Raw genomic sequence first — 24,990 nt, 5'->3', positions numbered from 1 at the left:
TTACTCTAAGGACCTTCCCTGCCACGTGGGGGAAAGGAGGTGACACTTCCAGATCGTAGGTCACTTTAACTCCCACCCCTCTCCCTCCCATGATCCCACCTCTCTCCCTCCCATGATCCCACCTCTGTGTGGGGGGGGGGGGGGAGAAAAAAAAAGTGACAAGACAATATTTGACTTTCCAGTCTCTGCTGGATGAGAGCAAAACACGGGAAAGTGGAAGATCTAGAGCCTGACGTGCCCTGGAGCATGGCGAAGGGGTGGTGGGTGCATGGCGAAGGGGTGGTGGGTGCATGGAGCATGGCGAAGGGGTGGTGGGTGCATGGAGCATGGCGAAGGGGTGGTGGGTGCATGGAGCATGGCGAAGGGGTGGTGGGTGCATGGAGCATGGCGAAGGGGTGGTGGGTGCATGGAGCATGGCGAAGGGGTGGTGGGTGCATGGAGCATGGCGAAGGGGTGGTGGGTGCATGGAGCATGGCGAAGGGGTGGTGGGTGCATGGAGCATCATTCTAGCAAAGATCCGCAATAGGAACTGTTGAGTAAAGTGTTGATGTGTTTTTTTGTTTGTTTTTTAACCCCGAGTGGTAGCAACGCGCTGCCATTGTATTGGGTGATCCTGGTTATAATACCACTATCTGGTCTCTTTTTTAAGATTGTATTTCTTTGTTTTTCAGAGTTGTGAAGTCAGGACGTTTCCTCCACAAGTTTGGATCCTGTTGTTCTAGACTAACCAGCTCTCTGTTGCTGACCTTTTCCGAAGACTCACAACACCTGCTATTCATGCTGATCTTCTCCTGACCTGGGAGTGATTACTGACGAGTCTGTCATTTCATTGTGTTGCCCCTGGCGCTCCTCCCCAATTCAACGTCATCTTTTAAATTAAGTTATTTATTTAATTGGTAGGTGAGAGTACAGTTACCAGGACGAAGTATCACTGCCACAGGCCTTATATAGGTTTTAGGAGAGGGGGTGCTGTCGTGTTCCACGTTATTTGGGGGGGGGGGGGGGGGTGGTGTCACTCGAGTCCCTGTTCCAGTCCCCACTTGGGTGCTTAATGGGGAGAGCTCCTGTCTCTTCAGTCTTCACAGCCAAGAGGGGCTGTTTTACCGGCGGGCTCGCCCCAGATAGCGGGCGAGCATTGCCCTCCAGGGGCAGGTGGTGTGTCCGCCGCAGGGTGTGCTAGAAGCTGCCACCATGCCACCTATTACGGAACTCAGGGACCAGTGTCCCACTAACGGGGTGGCCCACTCAGCTCCGGAGAGCTGTCAGGAGTTGGACACAGATCACGACCATCTGATGGGCATCCCGACGTTCCTGGGGCGAGATGAGGTGGCGGTTATAGAGTCCCGACCCAACACCAAGGGGATTCAGGAGGAGGATGCTCTGCTAGACAACGGGAGCGAGAGCAGCGAGGGTGACGACCTCACCATATACCCAGCGCCTGACACGGTGGTGGCGCTGAAAGAGACAACCTTCTCAATAGGACTTCAGGTTCTCTTCCCCTTCTTACTAGCTGGCTTCGGCATGGTGGCTGCAGGAATGGTGTTGGACATTGTGCAGGTGAGAGGTAACAATGTAACCGTCACAGTTGGCATTGCTGGAGGGTCACAGACTACCAAACGATTACTATATATTGTTTAAAAACTGTCATGTATTTGATATGCATTTTATTTAAAAAAAAAAATAAGCTGGCAAATCTGCTTTTTTCGTAAAGGGGAAAAGTTTTTTTATTTTCATTGCGTTGATTCAGTAAATAATGTGTACTTTGTGTGTGTGTGTGTGTGTTGTACTCTGTACCTTTTTTATATTGTCAAACAATGGGGTTAAGCGCAACATGTTAATGACAACATAAGGCATAGGGAGGCCCTGCCCCCAAGGGCTTACAATCTGGGGATTTTAATGTTGGAATGTGGTGCAATATTCTGCGACCTTAATGCCCAGAATTTGGATTCTGAAAGATTTGGTGTCCAATATCCGAATTTGAGATCAAGAGCTCTTGTAGAATAATTTGCAGGCGTAGAATGTTTGTTTGGGCATGGATAGCTTTAGAGTACCTTGGCTCCTACTTATTCCTCTGTGTGTGGGCTGGACAAACAAGGTTTCCTGTAAGAGGATAAGGCTGCCATTTTTCACCCCCTTCTCACTCCAGGAGGCAGATCTTAAATCTCTACAGTAGGTAAATTAATTTAGCAAATTCCTTGTTCTGACTTTTTGATCTGCATTGACATTGTGTGTGTGTGTGTGTGTGTGTGTGTGTGTGTGTGTGTGTGTGTGTATAGCTTCTGCATTTATCGGTATAAACTTGCCATGTAACTGGTGGAAGTTGGTGTGGGCACGTGCGGGGTCTAATCTGCCCCTTCCCTTCCATAACCTTTTTACCAAACTGCCTCTCTTCCTATGGCGTATTTTTCTGCATGAGAGAGGCCGGTGTGACATGCGGCTACATTACGTGAGATGACGGGGACAGTATGCTCTATCACTTTAGAAATGTGCAGGGGTGGCATTTAATTTTCTTCGAAGGACTAGTGGAATACAAACATTTGTAATACTTTTCTGTGCGCCCTAGACCTACACAGCCAGGAGGGTGCTAAAGTGATTTTGCCGTTAAATAATATAGTTTCAATGTGTTTTCTGTAACCTGATTTATAGGATATCATGCTGCATATACTATTATATCAAATAAGTCTGATGCATTTCAACCTATTAAACATGTGACTGTCCTTGGCCCTTTTTGTCCTAGGAAGGACCAAGTCTATGTTTCAGACACAGACGTGCGTGCGTAACAAGTGGTGCGATTCTGGGGCACGAACCTTGCTCTAGACGTGTGAAAGAGAAAATCCTATTGTTTTCCATGGGGTTTTTCTCGTTGATAAATATGGGGTAGTTCTTTGCACTACTTTTACCTTGATACACATCTCTCCTTGCATGGGAGGGAGGGGAAGGGGGTGTCCTGCTGGTGAGCTGTTTGACACGTATCCTGCCACATGCAGGATCATATCACCTTGATCGGGAGTTTGGACTGCGTGTCCGTTGACCTATTCCATGACACGTGTCTCTGTCATCTTTCCATGGTTGTCCCTGTCATATGTAGCTGTGTGCGTGACACCCCCCACCCAATATACAAGTTTATGTTTTTAATAGGATGTTAGCCCCTTCACCGCCTGGCTGCAGTGCATTGCTCTAAAATTGCCTTCGAGTAGCTGTACTAAAACTAATTACAAGACCTGCTAAGCCAGTATACATTGGGGTGATCTCGGCACACAGAGGTTTATACAATATCTATTTATACTCTAAAAACGGGAACTAAACCGTGAACAGTAATATTATTAATGGAGGGGGTTGTGTTGGTGAAACTCCTGTTCTCCCCCCACCCACCCTTACATCGTACGTTGTGCTAGAATTTTAAAATCTACCGTATTTATGATGTCGAAAGAGATTGGAGTCTGAGTGTATATTTATTTTGCACGCGGCCCTACGGGGGATCTGGAACAGGTGTAGCAGATGTGATTACCCTCATTGACGCTAAATAATTGGTGCGTGACTTCCTAAACCATTGTTTTCAATAGCGCTACTGTAAAATAGCGTGTTACTGGGAGCAGTACTGTTTCTGTAGGTACTTGCTGGTAATTTACAGAAGTGTGAAGTATCGATGTTTTGGTCCTTGCTAGGACGTTTAACAGATAATGGACCCAGCGAGTACCAGAACTTTGGTTCTGTATTGAAGCCTGCCACCCTCTTGAAAGTTACCTGTAAGCGGGGTGCTAAACTCCAGTCCTCAAGCCCCCCCCCCCCCCAACAGACCAGGATGTCCCTGCTTCAGCACAGGTTACTCAGTCTTTGTCTGAGCCTCTGATTGAACCACCTGTGCTGAAGCAGGGATATCCTGAAAACCTGTCCTGATGGGGGGGGTGCTTGATGACTAGAGTTGAGCACCCCTGCTTTACAGAAGAGAACACGGAGCGCGGGGAAGTATTAATATTGGCGGCCTACCATTTTTTAGTCTTTGTTCTTTGTGACTTCAGTTTGCCAGTTTGTGCCCCGTCTCAAAGAGGAAGGGGGTCCAGCCACTTTTAATTTCCATGTGGCCGAATCTCTGTTTTGGCACGAGGCCTCCCGTCCTGAGCCAGGAGAGAGTGGGCGTAGGAGGGGTGCAGGGAGAGGGGGGAAATGAGTCACTGACCCGTGCTGTGCCAGCTCCCGCTGGATCGAATTCCGAGAATGTCATATGGAAAACTTCCCATGCTGCTCCTGGAAGTGGCATTAAAAGGCTTAACCGCTTTGCTGCCAGGAGGGGCCTTCAGCGCATTACAGGCAGCGAAAGGGTTAAAATATATTTTGACATTTTGTTGTTTAGATTGTCATTTTATTTTTTGCACTCGCCGAGAAACAAACACTTGTGGAGCTTGTACGGGGGAACAAGGCGGATCCTTCATTATACAAACGTTACGGGTTTTTCTTGGGACACTTTATCAGGGTTTCATTAACAAGTCCTGCGTGTGCCTGTTTCCTAACCTGTATTGTCTCCATCTGGAAGGGCACCCAGGCAATCCTACAATGCAATATACCGGTTTTCTGTAAAAATCTATGTAGATCACATATTAATAATAATAGCGAGGCCCAAGGCAGCATGCTGGTGGTGGGCCCCACCCCCCTGTAGAAGTAGGTGAGGGTACTTGCTTGCCAGCCCAGGTGATTCATTGAAGTGCGGCCCTCGTGCATCGTCACGGCGGCATGGGATGTTGCGCTATGGCAACGTGTCCTATGGCATCACTATCATGTAACGTTGGGTCTCCATGACAACACAACGCTGCAGGAGGAGACAAACCACAGAAGCCTGTTTTCTGACCTAGCTGCCCCCTGCGATGTTTGGAAGGTGGGCTTTTTCTGACTTTCCTTCCTTTTCAGCACTGGACAGTCTTCAAGGAAGTGACCGAGGTTTTTATCCTGGTGCCGGCTGTGCTGGGGCTGAAGGGGAACCTGGAAATGACTCTGGCTTCTCGGCTGTCAACCGCGGTGAGTCGCTCAGTGCTGCAACGTAACTCGGGGTGTGTGTTACACTGCAGGGGTGTGCAATCTTTTCCCCATGTCTTCTCCCCCTCCCCCCCTTACCTAGGCTTCTGATGTCACGTGACCACGCGGTGTCATTTGACGCCGTGTTGCCATGGCGACGTGTCATCAGAAGTCATCTGAGACAAGGTAAGAGAGAGTTACAGAGGCCTTGACCGCTTCCCCTGCATTTAATTTAAATGCCCTGGAAGAGCGCCCCCTGCAGAGAATCTCGTGCACCCCAGTTTGCGCACCCCTGTTTGGAGGCATTTCAACATGGCAAGTCCAAAGCAAGACCCCTTGTTCTAGGTTTTGCTTTTCTCTGGGAACACTCAATTAGTGTGTTTCTGTTTTGATTAAGGATGGCTTAATAATAAGACAAAGAACCGGGCAAAAGTGTGTGTGTGTGTGTGTGTGTGTGTGTGTGTGTGTGTGTGTCTCTCTACCTTCTAGCTGCTGCATCCCCTTAAAGGGATTCCCTTGAAGTGATGTTCTTGTAGAAATGTAGGGCAGTTGTACATAGAAAAAAGAAAAGTGTAATAATTCAATGCAGCCAGTTGTTTCTCTAAGAAATAAGACCAATTCCACTCTTGAGCTCCTTGTAGGGGCCTTTAAGATTTGGTAACTGCATTTTCATACACCCCATCCGGGGCTGAAATCTCCTCACATGTAATCTTGGTCAGGATTTCCTCCGAGATACTACAGTATATGAGGAGAAGCAGCAGCTAGAAGGTATAGTGACAGGTTTTTTTAATTTTCTTTTTTTTAAATATTTTTTTCACGACTGTTATTGTAGTTTGTTGTATAACTTGGATATTGGTTTGTTTTGCGTTTTTAGCGCCTGGCTTATCTTTTTCACTCTATTATACCAAGAACTGCTTTTATAACCCTGCAATGTTTACAGCCTCTGCAGTTCTGTTTCTCCTGATGAAGGCTTCATGTATTTATTTTCTTATGGTATTGCAATGTACGTAATAGTGTTCTGTAGGCAGAAGAGCTTGCAATCTAAAAAAAAAATTTGGAGGGGTTGCCGGCATAGGCAGATGATGATGATACTGGAAATCGGACCAAGTTGGAAGATGCTGATCACGTCTCATCCAACTAACTGACCTCCGCTTAACTTGGTGGTTTTATTTAGCGCTAAGATTTACTCCTGACACTGAATGATGTATCCCCTTATTCCCAGAGCGCCACAAGCTGGAAGAGTTCGTACCTGTTGGTAGTATCACCGGAGCAGAACGGGCAGCCTCATCGGGGCTGCTCAGACCACTGTAGGCATAAGGGGGCAAGGCTACAGTGCCCAATGTCCCTGCAGCTTATCTTCAATGTTGGGCTATCTGTCGCTTCGTTCTGGTCAGTGTGACCTGGTCATATCTGAGGTTCACCTGACACAGAAGTCCAATATTTAGGACACGGTGACTTAGGACGCTGCAAAACCTGTAAGGGATTAGTTTTGCCAGTATCCACAGAAATTCCATCGGGAAAATGAATATCCGTGAGTGTGAGGTGGAATAATGGTTTCAATTGACTGCACAAGAGCTTACAATTTTTGTCATGGTTTGTGATTTAAATAATCTATATAAGCAGGGCTGTGGGGTGCTAGGAACCATGTCCACGACTCGTACGCTGATGAACGCCCTAGTAGTTCACAGATGGTAAGGGGTTAACTCGTGTTCTGTGCCTGCAGGTAAACCTCGGACAGATGGAAACTGCCAAGGAGAAGTGGGCAATGATCACCGGCAATATAGCACTGGTACAGGTAGGTACTGCCTGCGATACACCCGCCCTGTGTGAGTGGGTGCCACTGAATGGTGGTGGTGGTAGTGGTGGTGGTGGTAGTGGTGGTGTTGGTAGTGGTGGTGTTGGTAGTGGTGGTGTTGGTAGTGGTGGTGTTGGTGGTGTTGGTAGTGGTGGTGTTGGTAGTGGTGGTGTTGGTAGTGGTGGTGTTGGTAGTGGTGGTGTTGGTAGTGGTGGTGTTGGTAGTGGTGGTGTTGGTAGTGGTGGTGTTGGTAGTGGTGGTGTTGGTAGTGGTGGTGTTGGTGGTGGTGGTGGTGGTGGTGTTGGTGGTGTTGGTAGTGGTGGTGTTGGTAGTGGTGGTGTTGGTAGTGGTGGTGTTGGTGGTGTTGGTGGTGTTGGTGGTGGTGGTGTTGGTGGTGGTGGTGTTGGTGGTGTTGGTGGTGGTGTTGGTGGTGGTGGTGTTGGTGGTGTTGGTGGTGTTGGTGGTGGTGGTGTTGGTGTTATTGTGATCTAGATATAAAACGACCTTTTGTTTACTTTGGTGCACGCACTAACTAAGCGCAGTCTCTGAATCGGGGGAGGTTGTGGTTTACCCTAATATGTCAATCCAAAATGATATCCATAGCCAACTGGAGAAGGGAACAGGATAAGGCAGAGATAAACAGTGTATCTTGAATTCTAGCCCTTTTTTTGCAAGCATTAACAAAATTTAAATATTCAGTTACAAACTGGCTTAATTTTAACTCATTTAACATATCTACGACCTTGGATTTAACGGCAGTCCTGGGTGTCATTGTGCTAGTAGCAAAGATTTGACTGCTTTTAGTTTCCTTAATAATTGCAAATACGGGGCGTGTCCAGGACGCCAACAGGAATGGCTGTGTAAGACAGGAGCTCCGTGGACCCTGATAACCAAACCTAGCTAAAAGCGCCTTCCCCCCCAACCCCCAGACCCCCAAAATCCCAGTAACTGCTGCCGGAACAAGCAGGGATGAGTTCCAAACAAAAAACGCAACCCGCACAAGGGGTTACGAAGTTCTTCTCCCCCTCACAGAAACATGCTGAGGGGGCCGGCAAATCACACGATGGCGCCGGCACCTCAAACACACGAGGCACAAGGCCACAGGCCCAGGATCGCGATCAAGGAGAGGACTCGCCTAACCCTGAAGCTACCCTTACCCAAGGCATGATGAAAAACATGCTGGATAGCCTGCACGTGTCCATCCAGAGAGACCTGCGAGCAGCGGTAACGGAACTGCGCCAAGAAATCACTGGCCTAACCGAACGCACGACCGCTCTGGAAGTAAAAATGGGGGAAACACACCAGGCACAATCGGTCGCAGAGAACGAGATATTCAGGCTGGGACGGGAGATAAACACTCTAAAAGACACTCTGGAGGATCACGAAAATCGTGATAGAAGGCAGAATATCAGGCTAAGAGGCATCCCTGAGTCTGTCCTCCCCAGCCAGCTGCAGGCATATCTCACTGACCTGTTCACATCTCTCTGCGCCGATCTGGAAGTAAAAGACCTGGAGATGGACCGGGCCCACCGCACCTTAGGACCGCGTTCAGACGACCCAAACAGGACAAGAGACGTCATAGCGCGTCTCCACAGGTACACGGTCAAAGAAAAGATCATGCAGGCCAGCAGAGCAAAAGAGCCTATAACATTCAGGGACGACCATCTCCAGGTCTATAATGACCTGTCAAAGATAACGGTAGACAAGCGACGAGACCTCCAACCACTAACCAGACTAATGCGGGACCAAGGGATTAAATATAAGTGGGGCTTCCCGTTTAAACTGATCGTGAACCGAAACGGGAAGTTCCTCACAATCAGGCACCCCACAGAGATGACCCGCCTAGCCAAAGCTGTGGGCCTCGACCCCCCCCCGGCGTGGGACTCAGACACATCCGAGACCCAGAGCAGGGACGCTGACGGTCCCACTGTGAGAGCATCGCAGCGCCTGGCAGGCCAACGGCTGCAGCAGAGATAAAAAGCTCAGGACTTACCTTTGTTCCCTTGTTCCCAGTTGTAAGTTCAGCCCTAATCAGACCCTACCCTGCAGTGCGGGCGACGGAGGCCCCGGAGACCCGAAGCCAGACGGACGGAATGGACATACGACCCCAAAGCACCAAACGCCCTTGAAGCAAGCTGTGCGGCCATCTTTGGAAGGATCCATCGGCTCCTGGGGGAGCAACAGAGGAGAGGCAGATGAAAGATGGCCGCCGACGCAGCCGGGATCCCCCCGGCTCCCCGGATCAGCTACCGGGCCCGGTCCTCGGGGCGGGGGGGTTTCGGTGGGCGTGTGGGGGGGGGGGGGAGGCTGGAGGGGGTTGCGCCTGTCCCCCCCCCGTGTTGCGTCCCCACTTGGCCACTTCCCGGATCCCCCTCCTGCCCATGGGGGGGGGGGGGGGAGTCCCTGGAGGCCTAAGGACGGAGGCCGCGGAGCTGTTGCCCGCGGAGGTAAAAGGCCGAAAGGCGGAGACTGAGAACTGATCCCCCCCCGCAATCGTGAGTACAGCGCCCCACAAGCCCCGAAACCAGAGCTCTTAAAGAGACAGGCGCCTGGCATGGTTTGACAGACCCCCACGGCCAATGAGCTGAGGGCCTATTCTGATCACACTGGCGGCCTACCTGCCACTAAACCAGAGCACAGACATGTCTAGCACAACAACTGCTACCGGAGCTAGCCCCCCCTTGTGTTCCCGTGCTCCCCCCCATGTCCCTACCTCCTCCCCCTCCTCCCCCCCCCTTTTTTCCCCCCATACCCAATAAGAAACTATATTCGATAGGGAGCCTACCTAAGGTGTTAGGCTGGGGGACGCCGGGGCTGGCCTGGGAGCCGCAGCGGGGCCCACCCCTTACGGCAAAGCACACAAAATGACAGGTTAAGACTCGCTGTATGCGGAAGATCTATCAAAATGTAACAAGCATGTATACCGCTCTGCCTACCTCACAGTGTATAAGGAGGGAGAGGCTATATTAAAGAAGATGCAGGCACCCCCTCCCCACCTATCCCCCCCCCCTCCCCTCTCCCCTACTCCCCACCCCCCTCCCCTCTCCTTCCCCCCGGCACCTCCCCCCCCCCCACCCCCCCCTTACCTGAAGAAGATGCATGTACCTCTGCCAATTACCAACTCCTCCCTCGAGCTGGCCTGAATCGAAGTCCAGATTATACACAATGTTGTAAACATGCGACACAAAAGCCTAAGAGAGGGGACGCGGCCCCCAAAAAGCAGCGAGAAAAGAATCCCCCCCCCTTCTCCCCCCCCTCTCCCCCCCCACCCCCATCTCCCCCCCCCCTTCTCCCCCCCCTCTCCCCCCCCACCTCCCTCTCCCCCCCCCACCCCCTTCTCCCCCACCCCCTGCCCCCCCTCTCCTCCCCCCCCTCCCTGCCCCACCCTTCCCCTTCTCCTCCCTCCCCCTTCCGCCCCCCCCACCCTCCCTCCCCCTTCCGCCCGAGGCCCCCCTTGCCACCTCACCTACTTCTCCAGCCTGTCCTGACGAAAGGCCTATAAGAAAACAACACGACCTAACCAGAGGGCCCAAGCCACATCAAGCCATCGATAGAGTGTCCACCTAGGAGGTCACAAGGTTGACAGAGAAGGAGATGGGTAATAGATACGACCCCTGGGGGGGCAATAGAGAGTGAACAATGAGAAGCCTCCAAGGCGGAGCATGAAACCGAACAGAAGGGAGCGTCCCTATTTGACCCGCACGGGTGGCGCGCGACCTCCCCCCGTCCCTCCCCACTTCCCCTCCCCATTGCCGTTCCCCCCCCCCTACCCACCTCTCCTCCCCATTTCCCCCTCCCCTCCTCCCTCCACTGCCCACCCTCCCTCACCATTCTGTCCCTCCCCTCCCTCCCACCACCTCCCCCCCTCCCTCCCTCCCACCTCCCCTGCCCCCCTCCCTCCCCCCCTTCCCCGAGCCCGCCCTCCCCCCACCCCACCGCACGCGACTCACAAGGTAGCCTAAGCACTCCGAGAAGGAAACACGAGGGCTGGCAACAGAGCTTAAAGAGGGAGGCAAGAAAGCCTGCTCTACCTAACGCCCAAGGGCGACACTGACCGAGTGCCCCTGGCGAGGGCCCCGTCCTGCGAGCTCGCAGGAACAACATAGCTCGTCACTGCATGATAGGGAAATGAAAATGTTATACATTAATGGTTGTTACAGTGTTTAAGATACCCAAGGGTATTGAAATGGTTCAGTATGGTTGTTTATTTCAGAGCCCAACATTGAGGACCAATGTCACAAGGTTCCTGAACAAGGTTTACCCATCCCTCCCACACGTCTTTAGTCCCCCTGAGGACTTTTCCACTCCCCCCCCCCCCTCCCTCCCCTATCAACCCTGTCCCCGCTCAAAGTTTTATAGGATAGATCGTAGAATTAGAACAAAAGGGTTGAGAGGGGCAAGGCGCATCACGTCAGCAACAAAAGGTCCGGACCTCCCTGTTGCGCACAAGCCACTGTTGCACCGGACCCACCCCAGTAGGGCACGTATTGCCCAAAATGCCGGTCACATTGAGACCTGGCAGCAACATGTTGGGACCCGACAGGGCCCAAATTCTATCTCTTCTTTATCTGCTGGCTCTGTCCCAGCAGATCTATCCCCCTCCCCCCCCCTCTCCCCTCCCCCCTCCTTGACAGGCCTTGCCCACCCTCCAAACGAAGTCTAAAGAGCCCCCACCCCGCCCCTAGGGAAAACAAAAAACTAACTACGACAAACCCCCAACAACCACATGCATGACCCCTCCCAGTGGGAAGGAGGAGGTCCCAAGACCCCACACAGCAAAAAACAAACAACCCACAATGACGACCACGGCCCCCATTAAGGTTCGGTCATTGAACGTCAAAGGGTTACAAAATAATAGAAAGCGCAGACTAGCCTTACAGGACTTAAAAAAATCAGGAGGAGACATCATATTCCTGCAGGAGACCCACTTCACATCACAAGACCCCCCAAATTTATTCAAAAAAGTGTTCCCAACATGCTTTTTTGCATCATTTAGTAGTAAGAAGAGGGGTGTAGCTGTCCTAATCAGGCAGGGCACCCCATTTAATCATACCAAAACGACAGAGGACCCAGAGGGTAGATTCCTAGTGGTATATGGCTCTTTAGCGGGCTCGGCTATTGCTCTGATCAATGTATACGCACCAAACGAGAACCAAACGGAATTCTTACAATCAGTTCTCGGGGGCGTTGACCCAGGATATCTGTCGTCGATGATAGTGGGAGGAGACCTAAACATGGTCTTAAATCCCACCGAGGACAGATCAACTACAAAGGGTCCCCCCCGTACAACCCACTCCCAAATCACAGGGAAAAGGTTCAGGGATATCCTAAGCGAGTTCTCCCTAGTAGATACTTGGAGATCCCAACATCAGGGCCAGCGAGACTACACCTTTTACTCAGCACCCCACCAGACCTACTCCCGGATTGACTACTTCTTGGTCACCAAAAACGTGATGGCGGCAACCATTGAATCAGACATTGGCTCAATCACGTGGTCCGACCATGCCCCAATCACCCTGACGCTCTCAATACCCTTTGAGAAAACAACAAATTACTCTTGGAGACTGAACGATTCCCTATTAAACCATCCCGAAATAGAGAGGGAAATAAGAACCTCACTTAAGGACTATTTCCTTCTCAACACAGGAACAGTCTCCTCTCCAGCAATCCTGTGGGAAGCCCATAAGGCAGCTATCAGAGGGAAATTCATTTCCATCGGATCCCACAGGAAAAAAGCCCGCCAAACCCTAATCAAGGAACTAACGGACAATATTAAAACAATAGAACAGGCCCACAAAACCAACCCCTCGAAAAAACTATACAAAACTTTATTAACAGCCAGAGCAAAACTTAAGCAAACTCAGCTGGAGGATGTTGAAAAGGCCCTCAAATGGACCAATCAACAATACTATGATAAGGGTAACAAGGCCGACAGGCTCTTGGCCAGCAAATTAAGAGGGGTACAAAAAAGATCACAAATAACGGCGATCAAGAGTAGGTCTGGTGAGATTCAGTATAGCGATAACAAAATCGCAACAGAATTTACAAATTATTATACCGCTCTTTATAACTTAAGATCCAAAAATGGGCGACCGGAGCCAATAGCTCCAGAACTCATTAAGCAATATCTAGACAAATGCCACCTCCCCACACTAACAGAGGAGGAAAACACAGTCCTCAATTCCAAGATTACAAAAGAGGAACTGGAAGAGGCGGTCAAAACGCTGAAGGTCACAAAGTCTCCTGGCCCTGACGGGTTCACCAACGTCTATTACAAAAGGTTCTTGCCCATTCTTTCCACGCATCTCCTAAACACCTTTAACCACTTTATGGAAGGGAACCAAATCCCTCAATCAATGTCTCTCGCCAATCTAGCTATAATACATAAGGAAGGTAGAGACCCGATGCAATGTGGAAGCTATCGCCCAATCTCCCTACTCAACTGTGATCTCAAATTGTATAGTAAAATATTAGCAAATCGATTGAACCCCATCTTACCGAGATTAATCAACATAGACCAAGTAGGATTTGTCGCAGGCAGACAAGCCTCAGACAATACTCGGAAGATAATCGATATTATCGATCATGTCCACCTCACAGGGACCAAAGCACTACTGTTAAGCCTGGACGCAGAGAAGGCGTTCGATAGAATAAACTGGCAATTCCTGGACCAAACTATGCGAAAATTTGGCTTCAAAGACGCATATCTAGAGGGGGTCCGTAGATTATATCAAAACCCGTCAGCAACAATAAAATTACCAGGGGGCAATAACCAGAGATTCGAGATTACCAACGGAACTCGACAGGGATGCCCCCTATCTCCTCTCCTTTTTGCACTTACAATAGAGCCACTGGCCTCGGCTATAAGACTCAATAGAGACATCCAGGGAATAGAAATTGGAGACAGGCAGCACAAAATATCCCTATTCGCAGACGATGTCATCCTAACCCTTACCAATCCTCAAATCTCCCTCCCCAATCTACAAAAAGAACTCCGAGACTTTGGAAAAATCTCGGGATATAAAATAAATACTGATAAGTCAGAAGCCCTGAATCTAAGCCTGCCAGAGCCAGAGGTGCAACTCCTCAAACTAAATTTTAACTACCGTTGGAGCTCCTCTTGTATCAAATATTTGGGAGTCAAGATATCGAGGACCTACCAAACATTGTACCAGCATAACTATCCGGCGTTGTTCCAAAAAATAAAGCAAGACCTAGGGAAATGGGGAGGATACCAAATATCATGGATCGGGAGGATGATCTCAGTTAAAATGAATATTCTCCCTAGATTGTTATACTATTTCCAGACCCTCCCGGTCCACATCCCTGGCTCAGAATTGAAAAACATCCAAAAAATAATCTTCCAATTCATTTGGCAGGGTAAAAAACCCAGAGTCCCGAGAACAGTCCTCCTGGCTCCAAGGAGGAGAGGAGGAATGGGTGTCCCGGACATCACAAAGTACTACCTAGCCGCCCAATTGCGACAGGTGGTAGTCTGGAACGCGAGCCCACACCAGTATGGCTGGCTAGACATAGAGACACAATATGCCGGGACGCCTTCACTGCCGGCCTGCCTTTGGTCACTGAGTAGAGAGGACATGCAGAATAGCAAATTCAAATTAGGCCCGATGAGACACACCTGGGAGACCTGGGCGAAATGCAAACTCAAATTTAAGCTCACCACACCCCAATCTCAACTAATACAAATTCACGAAAATCCAAAATTTCCTCCTGGATGTGAGCCCAGGCAATTCGACCAATTCAAAACCAAAAACATCAGGGCGGTAGCCGACCTCCTGAGCTTTGGGAAGTTCCTGAGCTATCAAAATCTTCAAACCAGATATGAAATGGTAGGATTAAATGTTTTTAAGTACCTACAAATTCGGCACTTTATCCAAACATTGTCCCCAACGTTGGAATTTCCCCCTCTCACAGGGTTTGAGCGGCTATGCAGAGAAGCAGGCCACCAACGAGGTCTAATAACACAAATTTGTATAGAACTGGAAAGGGCCACAGACCCCCCCCACTCATGATTATATGCAGCATTGGGCTGCAGAATTGGATATAGTTATAGACCGAGAGGACTGGGAAAGTATTTGGGAAAATGCTCCAGGAACTTCCATATGTACTACAATCAAAGAAAATATATATAAAATACTGTTCCGCTGGTATCTTACTCCAGTTAGAATAAATCAAATCTACCCACTGGCATCCGACCTATGTTGGAGAGGCTGCGGTCAAAAGGGGGACATGGCCCACATATGGTGGTCATGTCCGGAAATTCAGAAATTCTGGGAAACAACACAAAAACTAATAGAGGAGGTCACAGACCTCACAATACCTATTGACCCGCTGACCTACTTGTTGGCCAGGCCCTTAGACTACCTGGACCGGCCAACGAGAAAATTAGTCTCCTTCATCCTAACGGCGGCTAGATGTGCGGTGGCTGCGGCCTGGAAGAAGGTGTCTCCTCCCTCAAAACAAATAATAATACAAAGAGTACAAACAGTAAAGGACATGGAAAGACTGTCAGCCTTCCTGAAAAGGTCTTCCTTCACATTTAATAAAATCTGGGACCCATGGGAAACCCATATGACTCTTTTACGTCGAACTCACCCATAATAACCCAGAAGTAGATAAAATGCCACGACACAGCCAAGAGCCGACAAGGAGTAGGAGAGTAAGACCTGTCTTGGTCGTACCCCTTCCCCCCCCCCCCACTCCCCTCCCCATCCCCTTTTTCTGTTTCTACACTCACGCCGCCCCGATGGACCAACTAAGGCCAGGGGGGACGTTGAGCCTTTCTTCTTTCCCTTCAGTTAAAAAAAGAAAAAAGATGTATTAGGCCCATACTCTGCATTACTGTATTGTCAACACTCTGTAAAAATATGATTGCCTAATAAAATAAAAAATTAAAAAAAAAAAAAAAAAATAATTGCAAATACACTTTTCTTTTTCCCCGGGTCTCCGAATGGGGGGAGTGTTTGTCATTCAAGTGTTTATTACCCTTATCCAATGCAGGTGGCCAATAAAGGTGAGAGGGGGTTTTGCCTGTGCAAACTTGTTGCTAACAAAGTGAAGACAGGCAAAAGGGAGCAGCTAGAGGAAATCAAACTTCTCTCAAGTCTCTGCTCGCCATATAGGTGTCAGATTTGGGTAGAAAAAGCACCGGTCACCCAGATGTGCTGCCTTTAGTACACTGTGGTCCTACGAGAGACTGACTCGGCTAATAGGGTGGCTTTGGTCTGTATAGGTTCAGTGGAAGTATGCACTCCTGCTGCCCACCATTCATAACCCTCTCTTCCCTCCCAGGTACATGCTACCGTGGTGGGGTTCCTGGCCTCCATAGCTGCGGTTATCTTTGGCTGGATCCTGGACGGCCACTTCCTCGTGGGACACGCGGTCTTACTGTGCGCAAGCAGCGTCTCCACTGCATTCATCGCCTCTCTGGTGCTAGGTGAGAACAGAGCCCCCTCTGTGCAGGGTCAGAGAGAGAATATGAGCTTGTATGATGGATTTGGGGCATCTTTAAATAGGGGCACTTCAATATGAAAGGGTAAAAATATATAGATACAGGCATACCCCGCATTAACGTACGCAATGGGTCCCGAGCATGTATGTAACTATGTAACACAGGCATACCCCACATTAACGTACGCAATGGGTCCCGAGCATGTATGTAACACAGACATACCCCACATTAACGTACGCAATGGGTCCCGAGCATGTATGTAACTATGTAACACAGGCATACCCCGCATTAACGTACGCAAAGGGACCGGAGCATGTATGTAACTATGTAACACAGGCATACCCCGCATTAACGTACGCAATGGGACCGGAGCATGTATGTAACTATGTAACACAGGCATACCCCACATTAACGTACGCAATGGGTCCGGAGCATGTATGTAACTATGTAACACAGGCATACCCCGCATTAACGTACGCAATGGGACCGGAGCATGTATGTAACTATGTAACACAGGCATACCCCACATTAACGTACGCAATGGGTCCCGAGCATGTATGTAAAGTGAAAATGTACTTAAAGTGAAGCACTACCTTTTCTCACTTGGGTAGAGGTCGGGAGCCGGTATTGCTGTTCAGGACGCGCCTGTGTCCTACTCACAGGCGCATGCGTCAGCTGGCGTTTTCCAATTGGACAAGGGGAATCCGTGCGTCGCATAACTACGGCGGTCTGTAGGGCTGAATCAGTGTCCGTACCCTAGAGAGTGTGCCCCCGAACAGTGCTTCAGTGGTTGTAAATGTTTTACAATAAAGCAATGAATTCAGTCCAAATTAATAAGTATCATCTCTCCTGCTGGCTGCTTCTTGAAGGAGGGAACCCTGAAACCCTCCACAAAATAATGCCTAAATGTAGTAGAATAGAAACGTATAGGAAGGAAAGCATTGTAAAAAAAAAATGGCCAATATTTAATAATGCATCACTTAAAAATATTTTAATATAAATTGCACTCAATGGGGAGTGTCTAAATGTACTTATCTGTAGATGAAGTCCTATGACAGTGAACATTTTGTAGCCCGCAACTAACGATGACACATAGCCCGCCTGCTGACAGCCTGCTGACAGTCTGCTCCCGCGGCGTCCCTCTGTGATGTGTTTTGGGTTCCTCACCCTCCGGTGCTGGCATCCCACCAGGTCACTTGGTGCTGGTTCAGGTCGGAGTCTGATGTGCACATGTCTTTTATTCGATATTCTAATTACCGCTTTAGAATGTAGGTCTGCGTACTTGTTGTTTGTTCATTAGTGTTCACATGCCACCTCCCTGGGTGCGAAGGTTACTGCTTGTTTCACACACGGAAGCATTATTTATGCATCTAACCATATAGGTGATGTTTTGAAGTAACTGTATGATTGGAGCAGCTCTGGGGTGCAGTGTCTTGTCTCTAACCATGTCTAGTCTTCTATAATGAGGCATCGAGTGCTACACATTGTGGATTAAGGGGTGACTGGCCTAACCTTTTTATATACCATCGTTGGTGAAGGTCTACAAACTTTCAACTACAAGCCTGCGTAGGCACAACAGAGCCTCACAGTGATAGGACTTTATCTACAGATGAGCACAGTTAGACAGTCCCCATTGAGTGCAATTTATATTTTTAAGTGATGAATTCTTAAAGATTGGCTATTTTTTTTAATGATGCTTTTCTTCCTATGCGCTTCTTTTTTTTGTATATATCTCTATCTAGATTTCAGTGTTTTGGTTTATTAGACAGATATATAATCCCCCTATAGTATGTTTTTTACAAGATGGAAATATCCCCTATTTCTCTGAATATTGAATTCAACGTCCTTGGTTACCTATATTTATCTGCCTTGCTAATGATGGCATCATAACTGCTTTGCAAACAAAGGCCGGAGAGAAGCTAATAATTTACCTGGGTCTGTGTCAACTAAATGTGGGGACTATATATACACCAGGGGTGGTTTGGTTGATTTAACCACCTGTGCTGAAGCAGGGATATTGGTGGCCTGTGAGTACTGCAGTAGGCCAGCCCTGGTGTATAATATACTACCCACGCAATGAGATATCACTATACACCTGGACTCTTCTACCAGTTCTCCAAAGGGATTGGATCAGAAAACCTTTAGTAGGAATAGGAGGGCCATATTGTATGTAAAATCACATTACAATAAGTGGAAGTCTTTCAATTTCATGCATAACATCTGTATCATACATGTACATTACCTTAACTTCCAAGTGAGTTTGTGTGAAGAGTATGTAGAAAGCAAGTGCATCAGAAAGAACAAGTCCTGTTTAATATGATAAACTGCAGTTGGAATAAACTCCTTTTCATGTAAGCATATAGCATAACGAAGCCCTAATAGGGTTAGGGGACTAGTACCTAATGCCAACGGCAACATAGATAATTGGTACAGACCAAGGTCCCATTATATAGTAGGAGAAAAAAGGGGTAAAGCGACCCATAAAGTGCACTCACTTAGTTTCTCCTGGAGTATCCAACGTCAGATGTTTTCTTAGGCGTGCAATCTGCTAGGTAAGCAGCAGGAACAGGTAGAAAAATAAGGCAGTGCACTGCCAGAGGTAACAGAAGGAGGCTCGCGGTTTGCAGCAACAAAAATTATTTATTACATAAAAGTGGACAAAAGGTCCCCCCTAAGCCACAGCAGGGGTCCACCAACGCGTTTCGGGCAGTATGCCCTTTCTCAAGGTGTGAGTTTGTGTGAAACCTGCTTTAGCCGCCTCAGCAACTAGTCTGAAATTGGTAGGAGAAGAGAGTCCCAGGGTCACATCAGTTCTCCATGGGCACTAGTTTGAGCCCCATTATTCACTATACACATGTGCTTGCTACCTTCCAACATTTAGGGTATTGGTGTTCAGCTCTGTGCCCCTCTGGCATGCCCGGGGGTAATATTCCTGTCCTTCTCCGCAGGTCTGGTGATGATCGGGGGTGATACTTGGCTCCAAGAAGCTGGGCATCAACCCGGATAATGTGGCCACGCCCATTGCTGCTGGCCACGCCCATTGCTGCCAGTCTGGGAGACCTTGTTACCCTGGCACTGCTATCGGGCATCAGCTGGGGGCTTTATAGGGAGATGAGTAAGTCCAGGAACGATGCTCTGTAGGGGTGTGCAGGGATTATGGGCAGGGAGTGATACTCTGCAGGGAATATTTGGGGGGGAAGGGGGGGCAATTATGGGCCTGGAGTGATACACTGTAGGAATTATGGGGGGGGGAGATATGAAAAGGGAGTGATACTCTGCAGGGAATATTGGGGGTGGGGGGTGTGTGGTGATTACGTGGACCTGGAGTGATACTCTGTAGGTATTATGGGGAGGGGGAAGAGTGTGATCAAGGAGTAATACTCTGCAGGTAATATGAGGGGGAGATTATGGGCAGGGAGTAACACTGCCGCCGGGGGGAGGATTATGGGTAGCGGGGAGTAATGCTCTGCAGGCACCTAAAAGATCATTATAGTTGATCACTGTAAGACGCTCTGCATGGGCAGGGAGTGAGACCTGGTTTGGTCCCAGACTCACACCGCATGTTCCCGCCCCACAGCGCATCGCATCTACTTGAACCTGCTGGTCTGCTTGTTGTTCATGGCTTTGCTGCCCCTCTGGTTTGTGATCGCGAGGAGGAACCCAGCCACGCGGGAGGTGCTGGCAACAGGATGGGAGCCGGTCGTCGTCGCCATGGCGATCAGCAGGTGAGTCAACGGTGGGGGAGCGATGCAGGGAGGTGCAGTGACAGGTGTGTGCGTTCACGCAGAAATAGAGGGAGCAGTGTGTGGGTTTTAGTATTAGGATAGCCGCGTATAGAACGTTCTGTGTGTGGCGATCTGGGTATTAAAATGACTCTATTCTGATTTAACAACAAAAATCAGTATTCTGTATTTTTATTTATTTCTCTCAGTGTGGGGGGGCTGATCTTGGATAAGACGGTGTCTGACCCAAACTTTGCAGGAATTGCCGTGTTCACACCTGTCATCAATGGTAAGCATTTTAATTTTTGTATCCTTCTCTCCCCACCCCCCCTCATTACCTCCCCCCCTTAACCTGCAACCTGCACATCACCCATGGGATCTATAACTTTTTATATAGAGCCAGCCGCATATTCGGCTCTTCATAGAACAGGTGTTGGCAAACCATTATGGATTGGAAGCTCTTCGGGGCAGGAATTTTTAAGATGCTGATTAAAATGTCATTTTGTACAAAGGTCCTAAATTATGTCAAGATTCTGCACAATTATTTTCAAGTTGCAGCCTACAATGTGATAGCAAATGCTGATAACCTGATCCTAGGGATACTGAGCACCAGGCATTTGATTTTTCATTGACCGTTTTTATTTTTAATGTTCTCTCTCACTCCTCCTCTCTCTCTCTCACTCTCTCTCTCTCTCACTCTCTCTCTCTCTCTCCTCACTCTCTCTCTCTCTCTCTCTCTCTCTCTCTCACTCTCTCTCTCTCTCACTCTCTCTCTCTCTCACTCTCTCTCTCTCTCTCTCTCTCTCTCTCTCTCTCTCTCTCTCTCTCTCTCTCTCTCTCTCTCTCTCTCTCTCTCTCTCTCTCTCTCTCTCTCTCTCTCTCTCCTTCTTTTCTCTCTCTCTCTCTCTCTCTCTCTCCTTTTTTTATTTTTTTTTATTATTATATTACAGGGGTCGGTGGTAACCTTGTCGCAGTGCAGGCCAGTCGCATCTCCACATACCTTCACATGTCGGGAACCTGGAGGAAGGTGCTGAATTCGGCCCCAGAAAGTGCCCAACTCCCTGCCGGACCTTCTTCAGCTCAGGTGGGTGGCGCACAGCGTGAGGGAACCCGTGCACGCGATGGCCATTGCGCATTGATACTAAACTTTGATCTGCAAGTTTTACACAGCAACCTCTGTTTGTCCAGACCCCTCGGGGTTGGTGATGGGATTTAGTGGAGGGTCCCTATTTAATGCAACCGAGCGCTCAATTAGTTGTCAAGGAACTTCTGGCTTGTGGATATAAAGTAGATTATCGCTCTTCTCTCCTTGTCCTTCGCTCTCTTGCTCACTGCTGTGTGTTTCTTCATGTCCTTCCTCCCCCCTCTTCTCCTTGCCCTGTTTGGTTCTCCCCTTCTCACTGCCCAGATGTGAACTCCCGCTCTGCCAGGGTCTCTTCCTTCTCGTGGTCCCCGGGCACCTGATTTTCTGTATACGATCAGCTCCATGCAGGGCGGGCACACAACCCTGACGATCATCTTCATGGTCTTCTACATGAGGCTGCGATGCTGCAGGTTGGTGACACTTGGCTCCGTGTCCAACTGTACGGTGCTCTACAGAACCTCCATGAAGGTGTACAATCCGCACACACCTGACCTGCAACACTGCATTTAAACCCTGTAGCTCATGGCATTTGTGAACCCCTTACTGCTACCTAATCCTACAAGAAAGGGTTAATGCTTGCAGTGTTGAGGGTCACAATTTGCACTGGTGGGACATTGCTTTTATTGTAAGAGGCAATCTCACCTACCCTCTTCCCGTGAGGAGCTGAACCACTTTCTAGCTTGGGGCATCCCAAGATACTTACCGGTTTAGTTACTGGCATTTTCCTCCCCATTATGGGGAGAAATGGCCACCAAATCTCACAGGCCAATCAGAAGCCACAATATAATCAGTAGGATGTGGTGACTTCTTCTTGTATGACCGTTTTGTGTCAAGTAATACCAGTAACAAATTGGTGCTAAAAGTAGTATGAACTCCAACGAGTGGAACTGTGAATGGAAATGCTACAGAAATTCCGCTGCATCCAAATGGATGAGCCCGACCTTCTCTAGAGGGGCAAGGCGGCTTCAACGTGAGAGGGACAAGATGAGAATTTAGGCGTAGCCCTTTGATGTGGGATTATGTTTGGCCAAAATCTAAAACTAAAGACCCCCCCCCCCCACCTTTTTGAGTTAAGAAATCTGTCAGGTTTATCTCAATGGACATAGATATATATATATTTTTAAACCATCTCTATGATGTAACTATGAGTGCTATTGTATTGCAGACTTTATTTTACCTTTTCATAGAATTGGATAATAAGAAATGGTTGATACAAATATAACGAAGTGTAAAGCAACCTGGGGATCTAGAGAGCTGTGCAGGGTATTTTATTGTTGCGCTGGCTCCTCTGTGTGTCACTGTCGGTGACTGTCTTCCTCTCTGTGCCACAGGTTCTGGTTCTCCTGTACATCGCAGACTGGATGGTCCACTGGATGTGGGGAAGAGGGATGAATCCCGATAACTTCTCCATCCCTTATCTCACCGCCTTGGGGGACCTTCTGGGGACCGGCCTGCTGGCCCTCAGCTTCCACGTGCTGTGGCTCATAGGGGACCGGGACACTGATGTTGGGGACTGAGTTGGACACTCCTAGTGGATGTCTTCTTGCGTTAGACCCCGGGTTTCCTGGTGAAACCAGCAGGGGGGGCACCACCAGTGACCCTGGAGGAAGCAAAAAAAGAGTCTCCGACTCTGTCTATACGGAACCAAGTGCAATTTCCCTGCTAGAACAATTTGTACGTGCGGATGCAACATTGGCAGCTTTGAGCGACTTTGGGATGCAAAACCCAAACCCAGCGCTTTGTGCAGCTGGAACTGCTTCTGAGCACCAGACTTGTAAATCTCCTCCTCCTAGAGATCTGTTTCTTGTGTCTGAGCTAGTGCATGTTCAGATAACGTGCCATGTCCGGAGAGGCCTGTGTAACACATTGCTCTTGTGAATGCAATTTATTTATTTTCCCATTCACTGCCTTTGTAAGAACCCATCCAATAGTGTGTTTTTTTTTTTTGTTTGTTTTTTCTAAAACTCCCTAGATATAAAGTACAATAATGTGTGGGACCACAAAATTTAATTTTGCTAGTTAGAGACGTTTAAATGAGATGGTGATGGGGAGTGATTGCTGCTCTCGTAAAATAAATCAGTGTTCAGGGTCTCTAGTAACCAACGTGGCTTAGTGTGTGCAAAATGCGCAAAGTGTGAATGACACGCTCGAACTATAGCATTTGGAATCACTTGGTGTTAAAAAGAAACTGACTTTTAAAATCCCTAAATAAGATATAAATTATTACATCGGCTGGAGAGGGCACACGTTTAACCCCCAAAAATGTACTATTTGTAATTTTGCTGCTTTTTATTGATCCAATTCACAAGTGGAGCGTGGCCTTTGTCACGGGGAGTGACACTGCAGGTGCGTGTCGGGTGTCTCTTACGAATCCTGGTGTGTTTCACCCATTTTGTTGCTCTACCTGTTTCACAGGATAGTGTTCTATTTAGGGAAAGCCAATCAGATCGGTATTTGTATCAATGTCAGCCGCTTTGTGAACACTTCCTGCATTATGTGATTTAGAGAAACTCTTAGGGTGGTTGCAGGTTAAAATGAAGTAGCTGTCCCTGAAAATGAATCTGCTGCACTGTAGGATGATATGGAGTATCTACACCACGGGTGGCCAACTTCAGTCTTCAAGAGCCACCAATGGGTCATGTTTTAAGGATATTCCTGCTTCAGCATAGGTGGCTCAGTCAGAATGACTGACAGGTCCTGTGCTGAAGCAGGGATATCCCTAATACCTGTCCTGTTGGTGGCTCTTTGAGGACTGCAGTTGGCCACTCCTGGTCTACACCCTTGTGGCTGCTTCTGCCGTGTGAATTTCACGTGGCGCCCAATATCTTCTACTTAATAGCCGGGTCCGGTATGAGGTTTCTCTTAACCCGGAGAGGCTGCAGATGCTCTGTGCTTCTGAAGTGGCTTTTAAACTATAAAACGTGTGGTCGTACTATTACTACCTGATATCGCAGCGTGTTCATTTTCATGGGGGTGAAGTCCGGGAGTTTTAAGTCTTTAGAATATTTTCAGGTTGGGAAAGCAGCACATATTACACCCACATATGGTCGGTAAGGGGGAGTGTTAAGAGATGATAACCCATCTCCTGAACTTTCTCGGTGCTTGTGCCAAACAACCTGATCCATGCAGAGCTCCTGGTTTGAGAGCAGTTGGTGTAGAAAGCTTGCCGCACTTTGGGATTAAAAGGTTTCATTTATTTGCCAAAGTAGTTAATAGTAGTGGTGTAGATACTCCATATCATCCTACAGGCAGAGCGCGTGGTAACTTATTATTTTATTATTATAAATGAATGGGTTTCGGGCTCCCACACCCGCAGCGATCACATTTTGTGACTCCCTATAAATCCACATAATAGCCGTTATTTCTCTTTGGGGCATAACATTTATTTCAAGCCGTTAACTCGACGAGATTGTGTGATCAAAGTATATTTGTCTAATGAAATAAAGATATTTAATAAAGTTATTTAAATACATCTACAGGTTCTATTTTATATATTTTTTTTGATCCCGAAAATTGGAAGAAATTATTTATTTTGCACGGTCCTTTATTTTCTTAATTCTAATTTGCATTGGGATATTAACCCTGTTCTGTGCCAGCCGGGCCGTGCACGTTTTATTCCTGGCTGTGGAGGGGACGAGACTGGAGGTTTGTGATTTAATCATTCAAAAAGCTCATGTAAAACTCCTTTTTTTTTAAATAAATAAAACGGGCCCTCTGTTGCAGAGCTGTAGATACATTAACTCCTTTTCTGCAAGAGGGGCTGGTAAATCATTGATTTAGAGCCCATCTGGTAGTTAAGGGGTTAATTGCAGTCTCACAATATTTACGCATTGCAAGAAGACCTGTAACC

General features: G+C 48.3%; 1 protein-coding gene across 1 annotated transcript; it reads left to right on the top strand.

Annotated features, from left to right (window-relative positions):
- The first annotated feature begins 998 nt into the window (after positions 1-998).
- On the top strand, positions 999-24,602 carry SLC41A1 (solute carrier family 41 member 1). Its single transcript, XM_075615147.1, is given in 16 exon segments — positions 999-1,557; positions 4,903-5,010; positions 6,731-6,802; positions 16,115-16,259; positions 19,223-19,236; positions 19,238-19,303; positions 19,305-19,389; positions 19,852-19,999; positions 20,206-20,285; positions 20,947-21,012; positions 21,015-21,080; positions 21,405-21,425; positions 21,428-21,457; positions 21,460-21,531; positions 21,534-21,550; positions 22,472-24,602. Coding segments are annotated over 16 exon segments (1,542 nt in total). The 5' UTR covers positions 999-1,191; the 3' UTR covers positions 22,658-24,602.
- Positions 24,603-24,990: the final 388 nt, after the last annotated feature.

Source organism: Ascaphus truei, chromosome 9, assembly GCF_040206685.1.
Source record: "Ascaphus truei isolate aAscTru1 chromosome 9, aAscTru1.hap1, whole genome shotgun sequence".
Classification (NCBI taxonomy): Eukaryota; Metazoa; Chordata; class Amphibia; order Anura; family Ascaphidae; genus Ascaphus; species Ascaphus truei.
Note: the sequence above shows the minus strand (reverse complement) of the source record. Positions and strands in the feature narration are given on the sequence as shown.